Genomic DNA, 20833 nt, shown 5'->3' with positions numbered 1-20833 from the left:
ACTGAGGCTCGTGAGGCTATGACTCTCAGGGGCCAATGGGGCGCAGGTAAGAGCCTCCCTTAGCCGTCGGGACCAGAAGCTAGTAGGAGATAGGGACCGTAGGCTGGGGTAAAGTGTCAGTGTTGCCCCATAGAGTCATATTCTGTAGACAACCCTTAGCGGTCGAGCTTTGAGCGCGTCTAGCCGACCGAGGCCGAGGCAGTCGGATCTTGATCGGCGTCAAGACAGCAGCGTGTAAAGCTCGCGGGAACGTCGGACAGGAACGTCGAGAGTCAACAGCTGTCGAATTGCTACCTAACATAGGATTAGGAGGGGGCGTGTCGAGCGAAAGAGAGGAGTTTTCATAGGTTTGTCGGATTGTAGAGGTTGCTGTTTAGGTCTTGTTAGGGAGGAGGAGGATGATGGAGAGGGAATGGAGGGAATCTGGATGGAGGGATAATTACGTAGAAAAAGAGGCCGGGGAAGCAAGCCTAACAGCCTCCATCTGGCTGCGCAGTCAGGAACGAGCATTAACCACCAACACCGTACTACTATTATACTGACCTGTCGTCCTTTCTTCCCGCAGTCTCTTTTTCCTTTCTATTGTTACTCCTATAGCAATTCCCTCTATCCTGCTTCATCAATCGTCTGCCGTCGGTGAGCAAGAGTCTGTCTCGTGGGCTGGCAATCTACTCTGTTCTGTTCTGGTCTGCTTCCTGTCCGCCCCCCACCCTCAATAGTCAGGCCCGCGGTCGTCACACCCTCTCTCCCACCACCGCCTGAACGATGCTGGCTTCTTCAGCATTCAGACGACTCCCAGTGCGAAGATTGGCCACGGGTGCTTTGGCTGTACGAGCACCGTCCTCAGCCATCCGTCAACCGTTCCATTCCTCTCCTCGACCGTCGACCCTCTACCGAAGTGCGCCCGCCATGGCCTCCAACTTCTCGACCTCGTCCCCCGCGAAATCCTCCCAACCCTCCAAAGCACCAGCCCAAGCCTACGACCCAGAAATCCTGGACATCGCAAATTATGTCCACAACTACAATATCGACTCAGACCTTGCCCTTGATACCTCCCGCTATATCCTCCTCGACACCATCGGATGTGGCCTCGAAGCTCTTCGATTCCCGCAATGCACGGCCATCCTTGGCCCTGTTGTGGACGGTATCACAGTGCCCAACGGGACTCGCGTTCCCGGGACGCCGTACCAGCTCGATCCGGTGAACGGGGCCTTCAACATTGGAGCGATGATCAGATGGTTGGATTACAATGACTGCTGGTTGGCTGCCGAATGGGGTCATCCATCGGACAACTTGGGTGCCATCCTGGCCGTGACCGACTGGATAGCAAGGACCAATCGAGCCGGGGGAAATGTCGGCAATGGCAAGATCCCCACCATCCGGGACGTGTTGGAGGGCATGATCAAAGCCCACGAGATTCAGGGCTGCTTGGCTTTGGAGAACTCGTTCAACAAGGTCGGCCTCGACCATGTGTTGCTTGTCAAGGTTGCATCTGCGGCTGTCGTGAGCAAACTGCTGGGCCTGGATGAGGGCCAGACTGCCGCCGCCATCTCCCAAGCGTTTGTGGACGGGCAGGCCTTACGGACGTATCGACATTCGCCCAACACCATGTCCCGCAAGTCGTGGGCGGCAGGTGATGCCTGCCAAAGAGCCGTGAACCTTGCGTTCAAAGTCCAGCAGGGGCAGGCCGGCATTCCCACGGTCCTTTCGGCTCCAGTGTGGGGGTTCTACGACGTTCTGTTCAAGGGCAAGAAATTTGAATTCCAGCGTCCATATGGCTCTTATGTCATGGAAAACGTCCTGTTCAAGGTGTCCTACCCTGCCGAGTTCCACTCTCAGACCGCCGTCGAGGCCGCTCAGAAGATTTACAAGATCCTTGCGGATATGGGCAAATCCGCCAAAGACATCAAAGAAGTGACCAACCGCACCCACGAGGCCTGCATTCGAATCATCGATAAGCAGTTCAAGCCCATGGACAACTTTGCTGACCGAGATCATTGCGTGCAATACATGGTCGCCACCATGTTGGTCTTCAACCGCCTGGAGGCCACCGACTACCTCGATGGCAGCGAGGCTGCCACATCGCCTCTGGTGGAGGATCTCCGCAAGAAGATCAAGTGTGTTGAAGACCCTCAATTCACCAAAGACTACCACGACCCCAGCCTAAGAACCATTTCCAACGCCTTGACTGTCACCCTCAACGACGGAACGGTCCTGCCCGAAGTGGTTGTCGAGGCACCACTTGGCCACCGCCTGCGACGAGACGAGGCCAAGCCTGAAATCCTTGCCAAATACAAGAGACACTTGACGCCTCATTTTGCCGAGGATAAGATCAAACAGTTCGTCGAGCTCGGCACTGATGCGTCGAAATTGGACGACATGGAAGTTGACAAGTATGTGGATCTTTATGTCAAGGAGAAGATGGAGTGGTAGATACTTGGATAGGATGCAAAAGCTGTGCGTATCGGATTGATGTGTCGGTCGAAATGCGGTCGAAATCTTCAGACATGGAGCATACAAATATATAGATCAAAACCTATCTACAAAACGGCACAAAGTTTCGAGCAGCGCGCCAGAATGAGTATCGACATAGTCAAGGCCAAAATCATTGATGCTCCGAGTCAAACAGGCGCACTAGAAGTCCTTCAAGTCTCCCTTGGGCAAGACCTTTTCATGTGCACCTCTTCCAGTCCACGTCCTCTTCCACCCCCACACTTCGTCTTTTTGTGCACCGTTCGACTTACCCCCCAGGACATTGACGACATATTTTCCGATGTTCGGCAGGAACTTCCAGCTGTGGAACGAGCCGGCGGTGGCCAAGTAGAGGTTCGACAGCCGCGGATCGGGATGCTGGGTGATAAGTTGGTTTTGATCGGGGGAGATGGCGTCCCAGCAGAGACGCCACTCGTCGGGAAGACGACCGCCGGCCAGGATTTGGGGCACACGTTGGCGGATGATCTCGATGGACTGCTGCTTGAGTGCTTCAGGGACAGCCTGCTGGTTGGGAGCCGGGGCCGAGACCATTCCACCTGTAGCCGGGTGAGGGACGGTGTGAAGGAAAGTATTTGCGTTGGTAAACTTGAAGAGGCGATCCTTGCTGGGAGGAAAGACCTCTCCTTTCGCGCCATAGATCAGCACCGGCATCTGAGAGTAGTACCGGGCATCCTCCTCGGACAGCTTGAATGCCGCGACACACACCCCGGCAGCCTGCATCTGTTTCTGGACGCTGTCCTCGGGCGCGATGTGCAACTGCTTCTCCAGCGGCGTCATCAACCACGGCGTCCACGCACCTGTGGCCAGCACGATCTTCTCGCCGGAGAACGTGCGTCCATCAGCCGTGCGGACGCCGGTGAGCCCGTTCCCGTCGCTGACCAGGTCCGAAATCTCTCCTACCTCGTAGTTCACACCGGCCTGGATGGCCGCTTTCATCATCGCTTCCACCGCGCCCGAGGCATCCGTCCAGCCTGCGCTGGAGTTTGTGTATGCCTTTCCATAGCCGGTCGTGTCGATGCCGGAGAGCACACCACCCCAGGCAGCCTTGACTTGCTCCAGTGTGATATCGGTCGAGGTGTCTGGACGACCGCTCTCGCGGAAGTTCTGGCGGATTCGATCCGCCAGATCACTGTCCGCCTCGTCCAACATCAGCCAGCCGGTCTGGTGGAAGTAGGGCTTCAAGAGCGGACTGCCTGTCCATGACTCCATGGCCTCGTAGGCGAGGTCCATGTAGAACGGCTTGCCATAGTCCGCGCGGACGATCTTGTTGATGTCTGAGGACGCTGCTGCCGGGGAGGGCACTGGCGCGCGATCGAGGACGGTGATCCTCGAAGGATTGGCATGTTTGAGCGACAGGTGGTAGGCGGTGCTGGTGCCAAAGATACCAGACCCTAGGATCAGGATTTCGCACCGATTGTCGTCGGATGAGCCCATGGTCTATGATCAGATCTTCCTCGTCGAACTGGGACGGCGGTTAGCATAAAACAGCCGGTCGGCTAGAGCAGGAGAATAGGTGCGAATGGAGCAGACACCAAAGATGTCGCGGGTATTGAGCGCCATGGTGTGTTGCAGTGGTTTATAGTTGTTCCTCGAGTGATATGCTATCATCAACTTGAACATCGATGGCAGGTCCGGAGGTTACTCCGTATCGGCATGGCAGCCTGTTCCTAAGGGACTATACTAGTAGTTCCTAGTTCCTAGAATGCCATGTTATCAGTACCTATAGTAGTACGTCGTTGCTAGGATAAGAATGAGATGACAAGTTCCACTTCAGGCGCCGCTTCTACTAGCAAATCGACTGCGTTCACTTGTCCTCAAATTGGGGTTCATACAAACAACACACTGCCATCCATCCATCCATTGTCAGACTGTACTCTGTATATCCTTCCCCTCCTCCAATTCCTCGTCCTCCGCGCCTCGACCCTTAACCCTGTTCGAGGTGCCTCGGCATCCTACAGGGCAACTCAGGTTGCGGGGAGAACCTGGTTCAATGGTCAGTCTCAGCATGAAGACATTCACTGTCATGGCTTTCACGGTGGCCTCAAGTCCCGGGCGTACATCGAAAGCCCGCATCTGCCTCGATACATAAGGTAGCTACAGACTGTTCTCCTTCTTCTTGAATGCTCTTCTGGCGCATTAGACCGTCTCCTTCTGTTTCCCTGGCTGTCCTTTAGGAGTTCACCGGTAGAACGGTCTGGTTAGACACTTCCTTTCAGGGCCATGGCTCTTGGTATGACAGGCCTGTTCTGGGCTGCTTGTGTACTGCTGACGGGACTTCTATCTAGCCACGACTGCGGCCATTGCTGCCGGCAGCTGGGCTGCTGCGGCCTATCTCGATGCGAAGTACCATTTTCGGGAAGACTTGACTACAATCGCCAGGCTCAAACGTGGCGCAAGGGAGTACGCCCGCGTCGCCAGAGAGGACAAAGTTAGTCTGTGGTATGTTCTCGAAGACCAGTGCCGGAAAAGCTGGAACATCCCTGCCATTTGGTCGCGGGAAGGAACGTACACCTATGGCGAAATGTACGAGGACTCCGTCCGCTATGCCCAATGGATGCTCGAGGAGGGCATTCAGCCGGGGGAGCTGGTGGGTGTCTATCTCACCAATTCTCCTCACTTCTTGTTCATCTGGTACGCATGTTTGGCTGTCGGCGCCGCTCCGGCTTTTCTCAACTACAACCTTGAAGGCAAAGCCTTAATGCATTGCTTGGATGTCTGCGAAACGAGACTGTTGGTTGTCGACCAAGACCCGGCCTGTCAACAGCGGATCGAGGACAGCCGGGCCGACATTGAGGCCCGCGGAACGAAGATCGCTATTCTCGACAGCAACCTGAAGCAAAAGGTCTTCTCAAAGCCAACACTGAGGCCAGGTGATGAGTGTCGTAAGGGCACCAAGGGCCGCTTTCCTTACTGCTTGATTTACACCAGGTTTGTGACCATGCGATTTCTGGCATGAACGTAGGCTGATGATATTCCAGTGGAACGACCGGTCTGCCCAAAGGCTGCGCATTCACCCTGGACCGAGTTTACCTCATATGCGGCCATGACATGCCAATCTGTGGTTCCGTCCCTGGCAAAGACCGATGGTACAATGCCATGCCCTTGTATCATGGGACTGGTGCCATCATGACCTCCTATTGTTTGTTACAAGGCGTGAGTGTGGCGATAGCACCACGGTTCTCGGTGTCACGGTTTTGGAACGACATCCACGACTCCAACTCGTCATTCTTCATCTACGTCGGCGAGACCGCACGATATCTGCTCAATGCGCCGCCACACCCGCTGGAACGGCAACACAGGCTTCGTTGCGCTTACGGAAACGGACTGAGGCCGGATGTTTGGGAGAGGTTTCAGACCCGGTTCAATATCCCTGAAGTCGGCGAGTTTTTCAACTCCACCGAAGGAATGTTTTCGTTGTTCGTCCACGACAAAGGTCTGTTTTTGCAAGCTTGTGTCGGTCACCATGGGTTGATCATGCGACGGATGCTGCACAAAGTCTACATTCCTATCAAGATTGATCATGAGACGGGAGACATTTGGCGCGACGCGAAGACAGGCTTCGCTCATAGAAACTCGTACGAAGAAGGCGGCGAGATGCTGGTTGCGGTACCCGGTAAACAGGCATTCCAGGGGTACTGGCGCTCCCAAGCCGCGACGGACAAGAAGTTCGCTCTGGATGTGTTCAAGAGGGGCGACGTTTACTACCGTTCTGGTGATGCTCTTCGCCGAGACCGCGATGGCAGATGGTACTTTCTGGACCGACTAGGAGACACCTTCCGCTGGAAATCGGAAAACGTTTCCACGGCCGAAGTGGCCTTGACTATGGGCCAGTTCCCGGGGATCGCCGAGGTCAATGTATATGGAGTGTTGGTGCCGAACCATGAAGGACGGGCTGGTTGCGCCGCCGTTGACCTCGATCCTAACCACACCGGTCCACCAGTCGACTATAACGAACTCCTGAAATATACGCGCGCACGACTCCCTCGCTATGCCGTGCCCGTGTTCCTGCGCATCGTCAAGGTCAGCACACACATTCACAACCACAAGCAGAACAAGGTCCCGTTGCGAAAAGAAGGGGTAGACCCGCGCCTGGTCGGCACGGAGATGCCGGATGGGAAGGACGATGTGTTCTTGTGGTTGCCGCCCAAGGGTGATAGATATGTGCCTTTTTCTCCGAAGGACTGGCAGATGCTGGTGAGTGGGAAAGCTAGAATATAGCAGAGAAGAACCGGAAACGAACAGCACAGCACAGGAATGAGCCATGGACGCAGGTGACCGTGTAGCAAGATTCTATATTGGATATTTCCAATGTGGAGATTTGGCGGACGAACAGACTCTTGTATTGAATTAACCAACGTACTTGAACGCTCATTCGCGCCTCTAGCATGTATACCAACACCATCCGTATCCGTAACTATATGAACTGCTCAGCTGGCGACCAGCTCTGTGCCAGTTTCCTTTTATCTCGCCAGACACCATGTGTCTTGGGTAAGCGGACCACGCCTGGGATCTTCGGTTTCCTCTCTATCCCTCTGAGGGACCGCTGATGCAGTTGGATTCTTTTGTTACAGCTTGCTTTCGCGGCCGGTCCCAAAGAGACTCTTGGTGACCAGCTTGTCCTTGGCCCAATGCACGGCGTAAGGATGATCTCTCCTCTTGACGACCCACTTGTCGACGGCGCCAGTGTTGACATATTCCGGCGAACACTCGTCGATACTGGTGATGCCGTTGTTGCGCATGCAGACCTCGAACTCGTCCTTGAGGATATCGATCAACTGCTCCACGCCGTCCTGGCCGTATCCCGTGGCAAACAGAGCGGGCCGGCCGATGCCCGCGGCCACGGCGCCCAGACAGACGACCTTGAGGATATCGGTGCCTCGGCGGATCCCGCCGTCGACGAAGATGGAGAAGGGCTTGGCCTGGCCGGAGCGCACGGCCTCGGAGCGCGGGTGATGCTGGGTGATGATTTCGGGGAAGCGGGCGTGGATCTCGAGCAGCACGAGCAGCGCGGGCGGCGAGGTGTCGAGGTTCCGGCCGCCATGATTGGACAGCACGACGCCCTCCAGGCCGTGGTCCAGCGCGAGGCGCACGTCGTCGGCCGACATGATGCCCTTCAGCACCAGAGGCAGTTTCGTCTGGGAGCGCAGCCAGGCAATGTCGGCCCAGTTGAGGTTGGGGTCGATGAAGCTGCCCATCAGACGGCCGTAGCCTCCGCCCTTTTTGTCGTTCTTGGGCTTCGTCGTCATCATCGGGTTCTGGATGTTTTCGTCCGCCTTGACGCGCTCGTCGGCCTCGCGTTTGCCCGCCGCCGCCGCGTCCGTCGTGACGAAGATGGCGCGGATGTTCTTGTGCGTGTGGATGTGCCGGAGCAGGGCTTCGGACTTGGGTCGGTCGCGGTTGACGTACAGCTGGAAGAAGAACGGGTATTCGTTGACCTGGGGCTGCGACACGATCTCAGAGGCCGAGTACGACGCGTTGTTCGAGATGCACTGCACGATGGATTTCTCTTTGGCGGCGCGCCCGATCGCCAGCTCGCCGTCCGGATGGATCAAGCGGGCCATCGCCGCGGGCGACACCATCAGTGGGAACGACACGGGGATGCCGAGGATGTCGGTTTCCGTGTTGATCTGGTCGACCCGCCGCATCACCCGTGGCCGGAACAAGACCTGGCGGAACAACGAGGCGTTCAGCTCCTTGGTCACCAGGTCGTTCGCGGCCGAGCTGTAGAAGCCCCATGTCTTTGCGGTCGCGCTGTGCTCGGCGGCCAGCTCGAAGTCGTGCGCGTTGATGATGGACTCGAGAGGCGGTTTCTCGGCCGTCGAGGTCGATCGGGCCTTGGGTGTCTCATCTGGTGCTGGCCGATTCCATTCTTCCGTGATGGTGGATGTGTCGAGCACGCCCTTCAGTGCATCGGCCGGGAGATTGGTTTTGATCAAGGACGGCGAGTGGATTTCGTTGTATGCCTTCGTCGCATCGCGCCCGGCGTATTTGTAGATGATCCCAGGCCCGCCTGGGTGTTCTGGGGCAAACTTGGTCATGTCCCATACATTTCCATCGACCACGATCCAGCAGTCGGTGTCCTTGTTGTGCGCGGAGATCTCAGAGACCGAGATCTGCCGGGGGGCCATTCTTGCTGCTACACTCTCAAACCGCGGTGACGACGGGGAAGCGTGTGGAGGTCAACGTTCAAGTGCGAGAACAGTCACTGACGACGGCAGCACTGATGTATGAAAGATGAACTCGAAGGTCTCCGCGTGAGGATGTCGCTCCAGTTTCTATTGCCATCGCAGACCCCAATGGGTCTGTCTGTCTGATGATACTCGGATGGCGTCCAATGGGTTGAGGCAGATATCCAACCAGCCTGCTCGATCGCCATCCATCATCGGCCGATTCGCCGATGGAGTGCGGAGAAGGTTCATCACGTGATGAGCGTTCTCGGCACAACTCCGTCCGACGCACCCACGGCCGGTTTCCGCCATTTGGAGACTGTGCTTCGCCGTTTTCTTCATCGGAGTTCAAGTTCTGTCCATATTGTCACGTACAACTTGAACCACGGTCTATCGTCACATCTTATCCTCATACTACTAGTGAAGTGGTTGCTAGAGGCCTAGAACCCGAGCCTTGTGTGTAGTCAATTTTGATGCTATCCCGAGTCCAGTCTGGTGCTACTTCGAAGCTCACTCACCTCCTGGGACATCCAGCCTTGCCGTCGGTGGCTTGGCTACCCCGTACAGCCCCTTTTGTCGGTATGATGATCCTTGAGCACAACAGCCTTGCTCATTACTTACCCCCTTTACAGATCGCACCTCTCAGACATGGCGCTGTAGAGCCCAGATTCGTCTACATAGTCCAAGCAAAGCCAACTACGCCACCATGGCTGAGAATTCGGAGCCGTTGAGGTATGCAGACGTGCGTAGGCGGATGATTGGTTGAGTACCTAGATTCTGATGCGGACAGGTGGGCATCAACCTTGGAGACCCCGTCTTTCGTGGCAAATATCACGGCAAACAAGCACATGCGGATGACCTGGACGATGTGATCCAGAGGGCTCTTGATGTCGGGTGTACGAAAATGATGATCACGGGTTCCAATCTGAAAGAATCCCGGCATGCTGTCGAAATTGCCCAACAACACCGTATGGAGACACTCACCTTGGTTTCGTCCGGGTTCTTACTGACGTTGTTCAGCGGATGTCTGCTATGCCACTGTTGGAGTCCATCCATGCTCGACACAGGACTTTGACAATTATCCAGGCGGCCCCGATGCTCTGATCAAAGACCTACGTGCGCTGGCCCTAGAAGCCAAAGAGAGCCGTTATGCGGTTGCATTTGGCGAAATCGGGTTGGATTACGACCGACTGTTCCTATCCCCGATGGACGTTCAGCTCAAATACTTTGAGCTTCAGCTCGACCTGGCGGAGGAATTGCAGCTGCCCTTGTTTCTGCACTCAAGAGCTTGCAGTGAGGATTTCGAAAGAATCATTTCGGCGCGACTCGACAAGCTGCCCAAACGTGGACTGGTGCACAGCTTCACAGGGACGATCCCAGAACTGCAGTCGCTGGTCAAGCTTGGATTTGACATTGGGATCAACGGCTGCAGCATGAAGACCGAGGAGAACCTGGAGACAGTCAAGGCGGTGCCGTTGGATCGACTGCAGATCGAAACGGACGGGCCATGGTGCGAGATTCGAGCGTCTCATGCCTCGTCGAAGTATCTCAAGGATGGACCGACGGTCCCAAAAGCCGTGAAGAAGGAGAAGTGGCAGAAAGGGTTGATGGTCAAGGGTCGAAACGAGCCGGCCACCATTGTCCAGGTTGCTCATGTGATTGCTGGGGTGAAGGGAATTCCGGTGCACGAGGTTTGTGAGGCGGCGTGGAAGAACTCGACCGAGATGTTTGGCCTGGGTGTTCCGGTCCATGGGAGCAGTGCCAGTTGATCGGTCTGGATGGTGAGTAAGCCGGATAGACAGGAGATTAAAGCGGAGGGAGGGTGGGTAGATGGATAGATGTCAGGCTGGGCAACATTAGATTTGTCCGAGGGTCAACAAACAGGCGCATGCGGCCTCTTATTGTGACTCTATTGATATTAGGTTACCTAGTAGTCTCCTAGGTATCAATGATTAGGATCCCAACGTCACTCACTACTAGTATCGCAGTATCATTATATACAGAGTATATTGTCTTTGATGCTATCTGTCTCCCTGTCGGAGTTAAATGGAGATAACATGCGCCGAACATGTGACCGGGTGACTGTAATAGTACTAGCGTCAGCTGCAGGCGCGTCACGCGTAAAGTGGTTGGCACGTCTCCTTTGGGTTTAGCTTGAATGGCACTGCGCTGCGCTGCGCTCTCGCTCTCGCTCTCTGCCTGATTTTTATTACCTCTGCCAGTGTTACTAAACGACTATTGAACTATTACGGTGACTCCCGTCAGCTACGGCCAACTTAACTTCGTTAGCAATCAAAATCCAAGACTTCTCTCTGTTGCCTCCGAGCCCGTTTCTCTCGTCTCCTCCGTTTCCTCCGTTTCCCTCGCTTCCGGCAGTATCCAAAACCCACAACAGAGAAAAAACAAATTAAACATACCTATCAACCAAGCAACCAACCACTCAAACTAAACTGCAGTGCAGTGCAGATCTACCGAACCTACCGAACCTCGTCCGCGTCGGGCGACTCTCTCCAACTGCAATCCATCCTCTTGTTCTCCCTCTGTTTCCTTCCTTCGGGCTCAACCTCGTCCCTCTCTCAACCTCTTCCTTCACGCAGCATGGCTTTGTCCTACACCTCGATCCAACATTGTCCTTCTGTAGCGCCCTCGACGCAGAGCTCTTCAGGACGCACCGCCATCATGCATCCTCTCGCTCTTCGATCGTGTGCCGACTGTTTCAGGTCAAGATAGCTAGCTGTCTCATTCGCCTTCGCCCTTCAACACCAACTTCATCTCGTCTCTCATCGCTTTCGATTCTTCACAGAATCGTCCTCTTCTGGAGCTCGCAGCACCAACTAATTTAATTCGGAGGAAATCTGGTCGCAACCCGCGTCGTCCCAGCGTATCCGCCGGTACATCTAACGACATCCAACAAAATGTCGAATTAGTCGCGACACCCCCGACCTGAACCATCTCCTCGGGTCGAGGTCCTCCTCTCCAAGAGGACCTGTGCTACTTGCCTGGGGGAATATATTGGCGGCATTGGCAGAGTTTCCTGTCCTTGAAATCCATCTTCTACCATTCTCTCACCTCTCTTATATCTACAACATCGTGGCTCGAATTCATTGACCACCACTTACTTACAGACGCCGCTTGTCAATCCCACCGTGGTCCTGTTACCCTTTGTCGCCGAGCTCGAAAACACCCTTCTAGAAATCTCTCCTGTACGGACACTATTACAGTGACCGGCCTCTTTACTGTCACAATTTCTACTTTATTCCGGTGTTGTGGCCACCCTCACAACATGTCTAATCATTGCGTCGACTCCGTTGACATGGCGGCGTCACTGCCTGGTTTGCGCACCCAAGACGAGTCGGCCACCAATGCACTAGACAGATCTCAACCCCCTACTCCAGATGGGACAGGACGGCCCGTCAATTTCCAAGTCATTGCGCCCGGGCTCTATCGATCCAGCTACCCACTCGTTTCCCACTTCGAAACCCTCACCGACCTCGAGCTCAAGACCATTGTCACACTGGTCCCACAACCTCTCTCCTGCGAGTACAGAAACTTTATTTCATCCAACGGCATCGTCCACCATCATATCCCAATTCTGGCCAACAAGGATCCTGAGGTCTATTCTTCAGACGACACTGTCAACAAGGTCGTAAAACTTATGCTCGACCCCACCAACTATCCAATGCTCATTCATTGCAACAAGGGCAAACATCGAAGTGGAACAATCTGCGCTGCCTTCCGCAAAGTCACGGGCTGGACCCTGGAAGCTTGTATCGAGGAGTACGAGCGCTATGCGAAACCCAAGGACCGCGACCTGGACAAGGTCTTCATTGAACGTTACGACGCCTCCGTGCTCAAACCTCTGGCCTTTCAAAGAGGCTATATTGGTGGCGCGTACGGCATGGGAATGACGAGCACCGCTTCCACAAAATCGTCCGTGTACACCACAAACACTGTGGAGACCGTCTTTACCAACGACGACTACCCGCCAACATCAAACGACTATCAGGAGCGCGCGAAAAAGGAGAGTGACGCGTTCCTCAATTCCACCAGACTATGGTCCCACAAATAACAAGTCTGAATCGTGGTTTATATGCTACGACACAATGTCGCGTCTAGTGTAAGGACGGCAAGGGCCATGACTTTCGAGAGTGCTGTGGATATCCCATTGACCGGAAATCACCAAACACAAGCAGACACCAAATATGTCGGCACGACAGATCACAATGACAATCGATTGAAATAGTTGGCGCTTGTCAATTGTCAATTGTCGGCACATCAGATGGCGATTCAGGGGGGACAACAAGGAGGAGGTTCCGTATTCGCTTAGGACAACAAAGCGAAGTGGATCAGTTTCTGAACATGGCGCCCACCTAAGACACCGAGTAGGATATGTTACGTTACGCACTCGGGGCTATTGTCCTTGGATTTACGGGAGGACGGTGGGATCTGAAGTGAAAGTTTGGCAACGGCAATGGATACCGGCGCAATGGAGGAAGGTGAATAGCAGGCTTTAATCAAGGGAAAGCAAGCCACCCATAGGCATTTCTGGGGCCTCGTATGTATGAATGAGTGAATGAATGTATCTGGCTGTCTGGGGGACATGGGGATATTCTTGTCTCAACACATCCTTTCTATAACTAGACGTAATATCGGTTCTATACCTCTCTCCTCTACCAGGACCGGAAGGAGGACTGGTGAATATGAATAAATGGGAGAAATATACCTGTCCTTTCCTTTCCAAAACAGCTGCGTATCTCTCAATTACCTGACTGACACATCTGCATTTCTTCGGGTTGCGTGCCAACTGTTTTGTCTACTTGTCTGTATCTAGGTAGGTATCTATCCTTAAGCCATGAATACTAGACGTAGAAACTAGGCTTCTCAACCAAAAACAACAGGTCATGGATAGATTATGTCCTGCAGTGGTGGAAAGATAAAAGATTGGACCGACGACTGAAGTTTGCTCATCCAGACGTAGAGGACAAGATACCTAGGATGTATAGTATAGCAGTGAAACTAGGTCATTCGATGAAAGATATACTACTCTATAATCATGGACTGATTCGTTGTATACACTCTCTTCTGACACGTTCTCTGCAAGGTTTTATTTTCGAGGTTATGATGGTTATCTGCCTTTTTTGTATATTCTTGTATATTATGGACAACCATAACCAGATCCCTATCTATCACACACAGCAACAGCACAGTAAGCAGCCCCCAACTGGACATGTGTACTTTGGTCTTCTGCCTTTATTTCTGTCCGTTGACGAGAATTTGGTTAAGCTCACAAGGGCGGTCCAAACCGATCACAATCCCTCAGACACCGGCGGAGAACACGAACGACATTCTCCCGCTCAATCGGATCACGCGTCTTCCACACTTTGCGCACCGAGTTCCACACTTCTTCCACTTTGGTCCGCGAGCCGGTGCAGCGTGTGTAGGCACGCAGGAGCCAGCATACCAAAGGACGTGTCGCTTGGACTTGGTACGGAGATGTCACTGCGATGGGCCGGCTTTCCGGGTCGATATCGGTGTCGGGATCGGTATCTGTACTCTCGTCGTCATGGATTTCATCGTGTGCATCTTCGTCTATCTGATGGCCTTCATGTTTGTGGTCGGTATCATGTTGGGTCTCAGGGTCCGACGTCTGGTGTGAAGGATCAACGTCGTTCGGTTCATTGTAGCCCATGGGCCATGGAGACTCGTCTGATGGTTCATGCGTGGCTCCTCCCGTTGGGTCGATGGCCGCGCTGGGCGGAGGGAGGACGTATTCGCCTTCTTCCTGGTCGTATTTGGCTTCGCCGAGCGGGTAGTATGTCTCCTGCTGTTGCGTGTAAGGCAGTGCTGAAGATGATTTCAACTCGTTTCTTCTCAGAAAAGAAGGTTTGCCTTTGCCGCTGGCGCTGGCGCTGCTGTCTTTCTCTTCGTCGAATAGCTCGGCGTGGACTCGCTCGATATGTTTCCGCCGCTCTTTCGGGAACAGTGCGAGGTCAAGGACAAAGTCATTCCACGCGCTCATGCGTTTCAAGCCTTTCTGCATCTTGCCATCTTGCGGGTCGTGCCCGTGCCCCTGTTCAGCTTCGTTTTCATTGGTGAGGTTGTTGACGACATGGATGGATGGAAGCGTCGGCTCCGAAGGCTTGAAGGTTGACCGCCTCCGAGCTGCTTGGCCCTCTTTGATGGCCCTTCGGCATGCATCCCATACAAGGTCGAGGCGTTCCACGCTCCATGTGGCATCGGGATCGCTCGTCGCTCCGTGGAGCGCAAACCCCTTGAACAATAGTTGAAACGTGATGCTCTGGTATGGTAAGTGGAAGAGCTTCGCCATTTCATCCATTAACACAGTGATCCGATCCAGGTTGCCAGATACGTTCACATGATAGGATATCATGGTACGGAAGGTGGTATGATCTGGCGTCAGCGGCATGGCGTTCTGCAACTCTTCGTGATGTTCAGGCAATATCTGTTTGAGCCGTGACGCGAAAAGTAATGTCCTCCCTAGCGCGTTCGCAGCCATCTCGTGCTCAATCACCTCCGACCCAGGACCGGGATAGTGTCGGTACAAGACCGACCTGCCGTCCCGCCGTTTGCCTCGACGTAACTCTAGCTGAAGGCTTTTCATGCGCTCATATATTTGCTCAGCTGCCGCCGGTTCTTGCGCATTGAACAGTGAAGCAATCACGCAATTCAGAACCAGTGTGTCGACAATCTCGCCCGCATCCACGAAATCGCGATACGCCTTTCGGACGGCATCACCGTCTCCCCTCAGGCCATGGAAGTAAATGACGCTGACACGACCAAGTCTGTTCAGGCGGAGGCCACGGTCGTGCATCTCTTTCAGTACCATTTGAGCAACCGTATATTTGTTTGCTCTGACTGCGATATCAAACAAGATGTTGAAGGTAACGTGGTGAGCTTTCACGCCGGCTTCTTGCTCCATCTGCTTCCATACTCGGAAAGAATTGACCATGTCGCTCTCTGTGACTCTGGTGAAAGATCTCCCAGCAAGGTAGATTGCCGACGCCCATTCCGCCTTCGTGATGGGCAATCCTGCATTCTGCATATCGTCAATGAGAGAGAGATATCTGATCATTGATTTCTCACTCTTTTGCCAGGGCGTTGCCATGCGTTGCAAGAAGACCCGGATGATCCCACGAGGGAGAAAAGATACCCCCGGTTGGGGTAGCCTCTTATATGCCTGGAAGAGTGCTGCGTTGGATGACCGTTCATCGAGCAGTAAGTCGATAAAATCACTCGTGACGGATATCTCTCGCAACTGTCTTGACTTGAGCCTCTGCTCGACTTCTTTCAGAGGAGATTCGTGTCCCTCTTCGTCCGCGTCATAAAACTCGGCGTAGGCTTGGGGTGGCGCGAAGTCCTCGGACAGTTTAAAACTATAGTCCTCAAGAAAGGTGGGCGTAGGCGACAGGTCCGACGATTCTGGGTCAAACCGACTCCGATGGGTATAGTAATAGAGGTCGACCAGGTTCTTATAATCTTCTTTCGATAGCTCCACTGTGGGAGAGTTTTGCTTCTGGGGTGTCTTCCCACCGGGGCCAACGGTAGACCGAACGTCCCGCCGCATCGAAGTAGTCAACTCGGCCTTTGCCTTGGCTAATTTGTCTTCGAGTTCTCTGACGGACTTGAGCAGCCGGAGTTGTTCATTGACACTGGGTTTTGTGGCGTTTCCTTCCTGTCCGTCTGGCGTGGGCCTTGTCTCTTCCACCTTCTTTTGTAGACTGTCGATGTCGTCGAAGAGCCCTGCCGGCAGTCGGCTTCTTGCCGCAAAGTCCCGTCTATTGGCTTCGACAGATGCGCCATGGCCGGTTGTATTTGTACGCCGCTCCGATTGTACGCCAAGATGCTCTGGTCTTTCCACGGTTGCTAGGCGGTGCCTTCCAATGGTGCTGCTTATACCTCGGCGCTGACCCCAAGACACTGCCTTTTGCCTTGCCTGCCGGTCACTCCGTCTCTGAGAAATGGTCGTCTCGATCGGTCGTGTGGTGAAGGTAGCTAGACTCCTCTTCGTCGTCGAGGCCGACGTGGGAAGGAAACAACATCTCGTCGAGCGTGAAAGGGCATCATAGAAAATCGCTTCTACAGCCTCCACACTATCCCTGTATGAAGCAACAGATAGTGCTTTTCGATTTCCCCCGGCAAGGGTGGGACTGGAGGAGACGGTGGGCGCAAGGAAATCGCATAGAGTCAAAGGTGCTATCGAGGCCGCATTTCGAATGCTCCTGCACCTAGCCAACTTGGAGGATTGATGCATATGCCTGTACACATACTGATGCAGGACAGTGTTTTTGGACCCGAGAGGCAATAATCAAACCGGGAAATCTCGAGATCTATGGAAATCGTTGTCTGGTCGTGAATCCGGGGAATTTCGAAGTTGCTTCCTTTGACTAGCGCGCTTTTTCGCCGCAGTCAAACAGCGACTTCAAGTTGGAGCTTCAATTCAAGTTTAAGTTGCGAATTTCAATTTCAATTTCAATTCCACCAGCAACCAAGCAACAACATCAGTCACTCTACACCCTGGGTGTGCCTTGAGGACCGCCATCACCGCTCAGTCATTTCTTCTGACTGGCTTTGGCCCATGCGGAAAAGCCACGCCGGCTAAACGACAACACCTACGCCGTTGCCCAAAATGGGCCGCATAAGTCTCACAGCCCTCAATGTCCGCAAAACTGCTGTCGCCAAACTCAAGGCGAAACAGATTACCCAGCAGCCAAGTTGGCTTAATATAGCTGGCGATATCCCTCCCGCACAGATCCTCATACGCCAACAGCCTCTACAACACCCTTTGACAAAGGTCCGCACACGCACTCTTCCCAGCGGGAAAACAGAGCAGTATCTCCAAGTGGTGGAACCGAGGAAGCGAAAAACGCTGAAAGATCGCCATTTGTTCATGCCCAAGAGTTTACAATACGAGGAGGACTCCCTGAGGTCAAGATTCTTCAGCGATCATCCTTGGGAGTTGGCGCGGCCTCGCGTTGTGCTCGAAACCTCGGGAGATCAATACAAAAATGCAGACTGGTCGACAGGCTTGATTCAGCCTGGCATCCCCCTCTCCGGCGAATCCGTGGTCCAAAGACAACTTTGGCTTCTCCAGAACGTACCCGACATCACCGTCGCGCAGGCATATGACATCTCCCGAAAAGAATTCTATGCTTTACGGCGACAGGAAGAGACGCGGAACAGAATTGCTGCCGAGGAAGCAAGACATATGGGTGCACAATTCGGCAAGTCGGCCATTCAAATCAGCATGAAGATTGAAAACGCCATGTACAACGATTGGGAACGATGGAGCCGACAAGTGGTGGCCGATCAGGGTCAAAGAGCTGCCGCTTTCGAAGGAACTATCACCAAGGCAGAAGACGAGACATTAAAGGAGGTTGCTTCCACTGAAGGGCAACCCGAACGGCCTGCTATCGGAACGGGTGTCTTTGCTCAGCAACAGAAGTTGGATTCTCGGAGTCTTCGACGGACAGGGAATTCTGCACAGCAGGCCAAAGGTGGAGTATAGATGACAGAAACTTAGTCATGTGTGATGTGGTTGTCGCATCTAGACTGTACTATTTTGAACAAGAGTACCCTTTGAGACTTATTACAGATACCTACCTCCTAGGTACCTGTTGAAAGGCAGGAATTGCGTCTTGCTGTGTAAGTCACATTCATCACCATGTCTGGCCTCCTTCCGAGCCATCCATACGCGCTCCCTGGCTGAACCATTACATCGTTGCCGCTTCAACCTTCCACCTAGGTAGACTTATGGGCCGCCTTCTACTTGGTACCCTCCATATAGAACTGTCACACTGTTGAAAGTGAGACTATTCTGTCTGACCGCATATTCTCCCCCACAGAACTGCAGATGGTTTCTGTCAGACCGAGCATTTATCTTTGATAGGACAAGCCTTGGCCATCCCAAAAGCGGATTAGAGCCTTGTTCAAAAGCAACTCTGATTGGCTCGAATGAAACGACACGTCGAAGTTGAATATCATCTCCAAGTTCCTCCGTATTGCATCGCATCATAAACCTCTACGCCGTTCCTTTGACGTCTTTTCGAATACATCAAGAGCTCGGCATTGCCGGAAAGTCGACTCCCTACGTTGACAGTGCAATGGCGGCACCATTTGGCAATGTTTACCATCTGCGAACCGTGGCAGAGACATCTTCCAAAGCCTGCTATGTCTGCCACAAGCCTACGGCTAAAGTCCTTATAACACCCGATAACAAGGTAGATATGAATGCGTTCCCCGAAACCCTGTAACCTTGCCTTGTCGTACACGTCAGCTTGATTAGTACCAACATCGCGCGCGTACTAGGACTTTTTCTACATCTGCGTCTCTCACCTCAGTGACAAAAGCTTCGCTTCTCCCGTTGTCGACGAGGAGGCCGAAGCTGCCAAGAGGAAGAAAGAGCTGATGGACCGGGAAATCGAGAAGATCAAACAGGAATATGAAGAGAAGCAGAAGAAAAAGAAAGCCAAGGATAATAGTAAGGAGAAAAAGAAGGACGATGATGACGATGGCAAGGCTGAGAAGGAAAGGGATGACAAGGTTGGTCTCTGATTCCCAGCACGTGGTGCCCCTGTGCTAACATCTTCCAGATCAAGGCAATTGAAGCTGGCGCCAATCCAAACGAGAAGGCGAGTGCGGGTGCTGTACCTCGCGTGTACGCACTGCACAGGTAAGCAGCCCCATCACGTGCTTTCTGGGCCACGCTTTTTGACTCCAGCTCCCGTATCAGAAACTTCTATCAGATGAGAGTCGACAGAGTACGCAAGATGGAACAGGCAAAAAGGACTCAGCAGCGAATGCGGGACCCGACCTTGTTTCCCGCTGTCCCCAAAGGAGATCTCCCATGATCAGAGCAGACCAGCAGATCCATGCGTCGAACTCGCATACAAGGACATGCGACAGAATTCGCATCACTATTGGTGGTTGGTACCGTGGATGGACGAACTCCGTTTGGAGAAGTCCTTGCCGGCTGCGCTGCTGGTCAGGTGCCTAACCTCCTACTAACCCCATTCACGTCAACGTACAGACCATCAGCCCGGCAAGGCGCTCCCAGGGTTTCAAAACCCGACTTGTGTGCCCTCGCTCGCTTGCAGGCTGTTACGAAGCTTTTCTGCGTTGTCTCTTGACTGAGAATGAAGGTCTTGGCTGCATCGTCAGCACTAACCTCGAAGGGTCGCATCTCCGGCTCGCTCTGCCGCTCCGGGCACCTCATTCAGCAGGAGGAGCATGAATGAGGAGAACATACCTGCCACTGCTACTGTCACTGGCTGGCATACTATACTGGCGCGATTGATATTTGCGAAGGTGATCCCACCAGCGTTGCGACCTATATCATAACGACACGTGGATGATGGCACATTATGTCTGCAACTGCCGTCATGTTGCGAGCTCGTACCGCACAATGCAGCTCGTATTCAACGCAAGCCACACGCCACTGGAGGACACAAGCGCGATGCGGAAGGATCTGTTCAAGTTGTTCGACGCGAAGCCTAGGAGATTCGACTCTAGCACTACTGTACGGCCCCCCGCCGAGACGCTACGATAGTCGCATCCTACTGCACTGCTTCCCCTACTACTATCCAGATGCCGATGCAAGCTCGCTAATAATAATGTCTCTGAATCAAATCACGAACAATTACTATACTGTGACGCTTCATATACATTACATATCGCTTCCGGCAGCATGCGGCTAATGACACATTCAGCTGCCCAGGGTACGTTGGAAAGAAACTAGGTATAAACGGAGAGGGGACGTCGGATAAAAGCATGCCCGACCGTGCTGCAAGGCTGAAGCCGGCATGGTAGCGCAGAAAAGAAACAACCCTCACTCAGCCTGCTGTCTCGGCGGCCCATTCCTTAGCACACCTTTCTCCCAGCTTGTCCCGGGCTCCGCCACTCATCATCCCATGCGCGACGCGCATCGTGCTCAAAACCGAGTCGTGCCTGAGTCCAGTCTTACGATAAGCGAGCTAGATATACTCCGTACCGGCCGTCTCACCCGTCGAGCTGACAGAGCTGTGGATCTCAACTTTCAATCCAATGTACGATACCCAAGAGCCAAAACCCGCCATGGTTACGTTTTGAGTCAGAAAGGCAGGATTCCGACTTTCTTATTCCCCGCTAGAATGAGGGGAAGACTTAATGGAGACTCG

General features: G+C 53.6%; 9 protein-coding genes across 9 annotated transcripts; 6 read left to right on the top strand and 3 right to left on the bottom strand.

Annotated features, from left to right (window-relative positions):
- Positions 1–765: 765 nt before the first annotated feature.
- On the top strand, positions 766–2433 carry A1O1_08344 (2-methylcitrate dehydratase; the record flags this gene model as incomplete). The annotated part of the gene is made up of 1 exon (XM_007729206.1): positions 766–2433. One exon carries the CDS (start codon positions 766–768, stop codon positions 2431–2433), a length of 1668 nt encoding a protein of 555 aa, XP_007727396.1.
- Positions 2434–2634: 201 nt separating this feature from the next.
- On the bottom strand, positions 2635–3927 carry A1O1_08343 (uncharacterized protein; the record flags this gene model as incomplete). The annotated part of the gene is made up of 1 exon (XM_007729205.1): positions 2635–3927. One exon carries the CDS (start codon positions 3925–3927, stop codon positions 2635–2637), a length of 1293 nt encoding a protein of 430 aa, XP_007727395.1.
- A 786-nt stretch (positions 3928–4713) lies between these two features.
- On the top strand, positions 4714–6711 carry A1O1_08342 (uncharacterized protein; the record flags this gene model as incomplete). The annotated part of the gene is made up of 3 exons (XM_007729204.1): positions 4714–4723; positions 4779–5421; positions 5472–6711. 3 exons carry the CDS (start codon positions 4714–4716, stop codon positions 6709–6711), a joined length of 1893 nt encoding a protein of 630 aa, XP_007727394.1.
- A 347-nt stretch (positions 6712–7058) lies between these two features.
- A1O1_08341 (L-lactate dehydrogenase (cytochrome)) lies at positions 7059–8621 on the bottom strand (the record flags this gene model as incomplete). Its single annotated transcript, XM_007729203.1, has 1 exon — positions 7059–8621. One exon carries the CDS (start codon positions 8619–8621, stop codon positions 7059–7061), a length of 1563 nt encoding a protein of 520 aa, XP_007727393.1.
- Positions 8622–9366: 745 nt separating this feature from the next.
- On the top strand, positions 9367–10429 carry A1O1_08340 (TatD DNase family protein; the record flags this gene model as incomplete). The annotated part of the gene is made up of 3 exons (XM_007729202.1): positions 9367–9402; positions 9451–9628; positions 9681–10429. The coding sequence occupies 3 exons, from the start codon at positions 9367–9369 to the stop codon at positions 10427–10429; spliced, it is 963 nt and encodes a 320-aa protein (XP_007727392.1).
- A 1544-nt stretch (positions 10430–11973) lies between these two features.
- On the top strand, positions 11974–12729 carry A1O1_08339 (uncharacterized protein; the record flags this gene model as incomplete). Its single annotated transcript, XM_007729201.1, has 1 exon — positions 11974–12729. One exon carries the CDS (start codon positions 11974–11976, stop codon positions 12727–12729), a length of 756 nt encoding a protein of 251 aa, XP_007727391.1.
- A 1215-nt stretch (positions 12730–13944) lies between these two features.
- A1O1_08338 (uncharacterized protein) lies at positions 13945–16932 on the bottom strand (the record flags this gene model as incomplete). Its single annotated transcript, XM_007729200.1, has 1 exon — positions 13945–16932. One exon carries the CDS (start codon positions 16930–16932, stop codon positions 13945–13947), a length of 2988 nt encoding a protein of 995 aa, XP_007727390.1.
- Positions 16933–17307: 375 nt separating this feature from the next.
- Positions 17308–18186, top strand: A1O1_08337 (uncharacterized protein; the record flags this gene model as incomplete). Its single annotated transcript, XM_007729199.1, has 1 exon — positions 17308–18186. The coding sequence occupies one exon, from the start codon at positions 17308–17310 to the stop codon at positions 18184–18186; it is 879 nt and encodes a 292-aa protein (XP_007727389.1).
- Positions 18187–18781: 595 nt separating this feature from the next.
- Positions 18782–19528, top strand: A1O1_08336 (uncharacterized protein; the record flags this gene model as incomplete). Its single annotated transcript, XM_007729198.1, has 4 exons — positions 18782–18898; positions 18987–19220; positions 19271–19350; positions 19411–19528. 4 exons carry the CDS (start codon positions 18782–18784, stop codon positions 19526–19528), a joined length of 549 nt encoding a protein of 182 aa, XP_007727388.1.
- Between the last annotated feature and the right edge of the window lie 1305 nt (positions 19529–20833).

Source organism: Capronia coronata, assembly GCF_000585585.1.
Source record: "Capronia coronata CBS 617.96 chromosome Unknown acBCG-supercont1.8, whole genome shotgun sequence".
Taxonomy (NCBI): domain Eukaryota; kingdom Fungi; phylum Ascomycota; class Eurotiomycetes; order Chaetothyriales; family Herpotrichiellaceae; genus Capronia; species Capronia coronata.
Note: the sequence above shows the minus strand (reverse complement) of the source record. Positions and strands in the feature narration are given on the sequence as shown.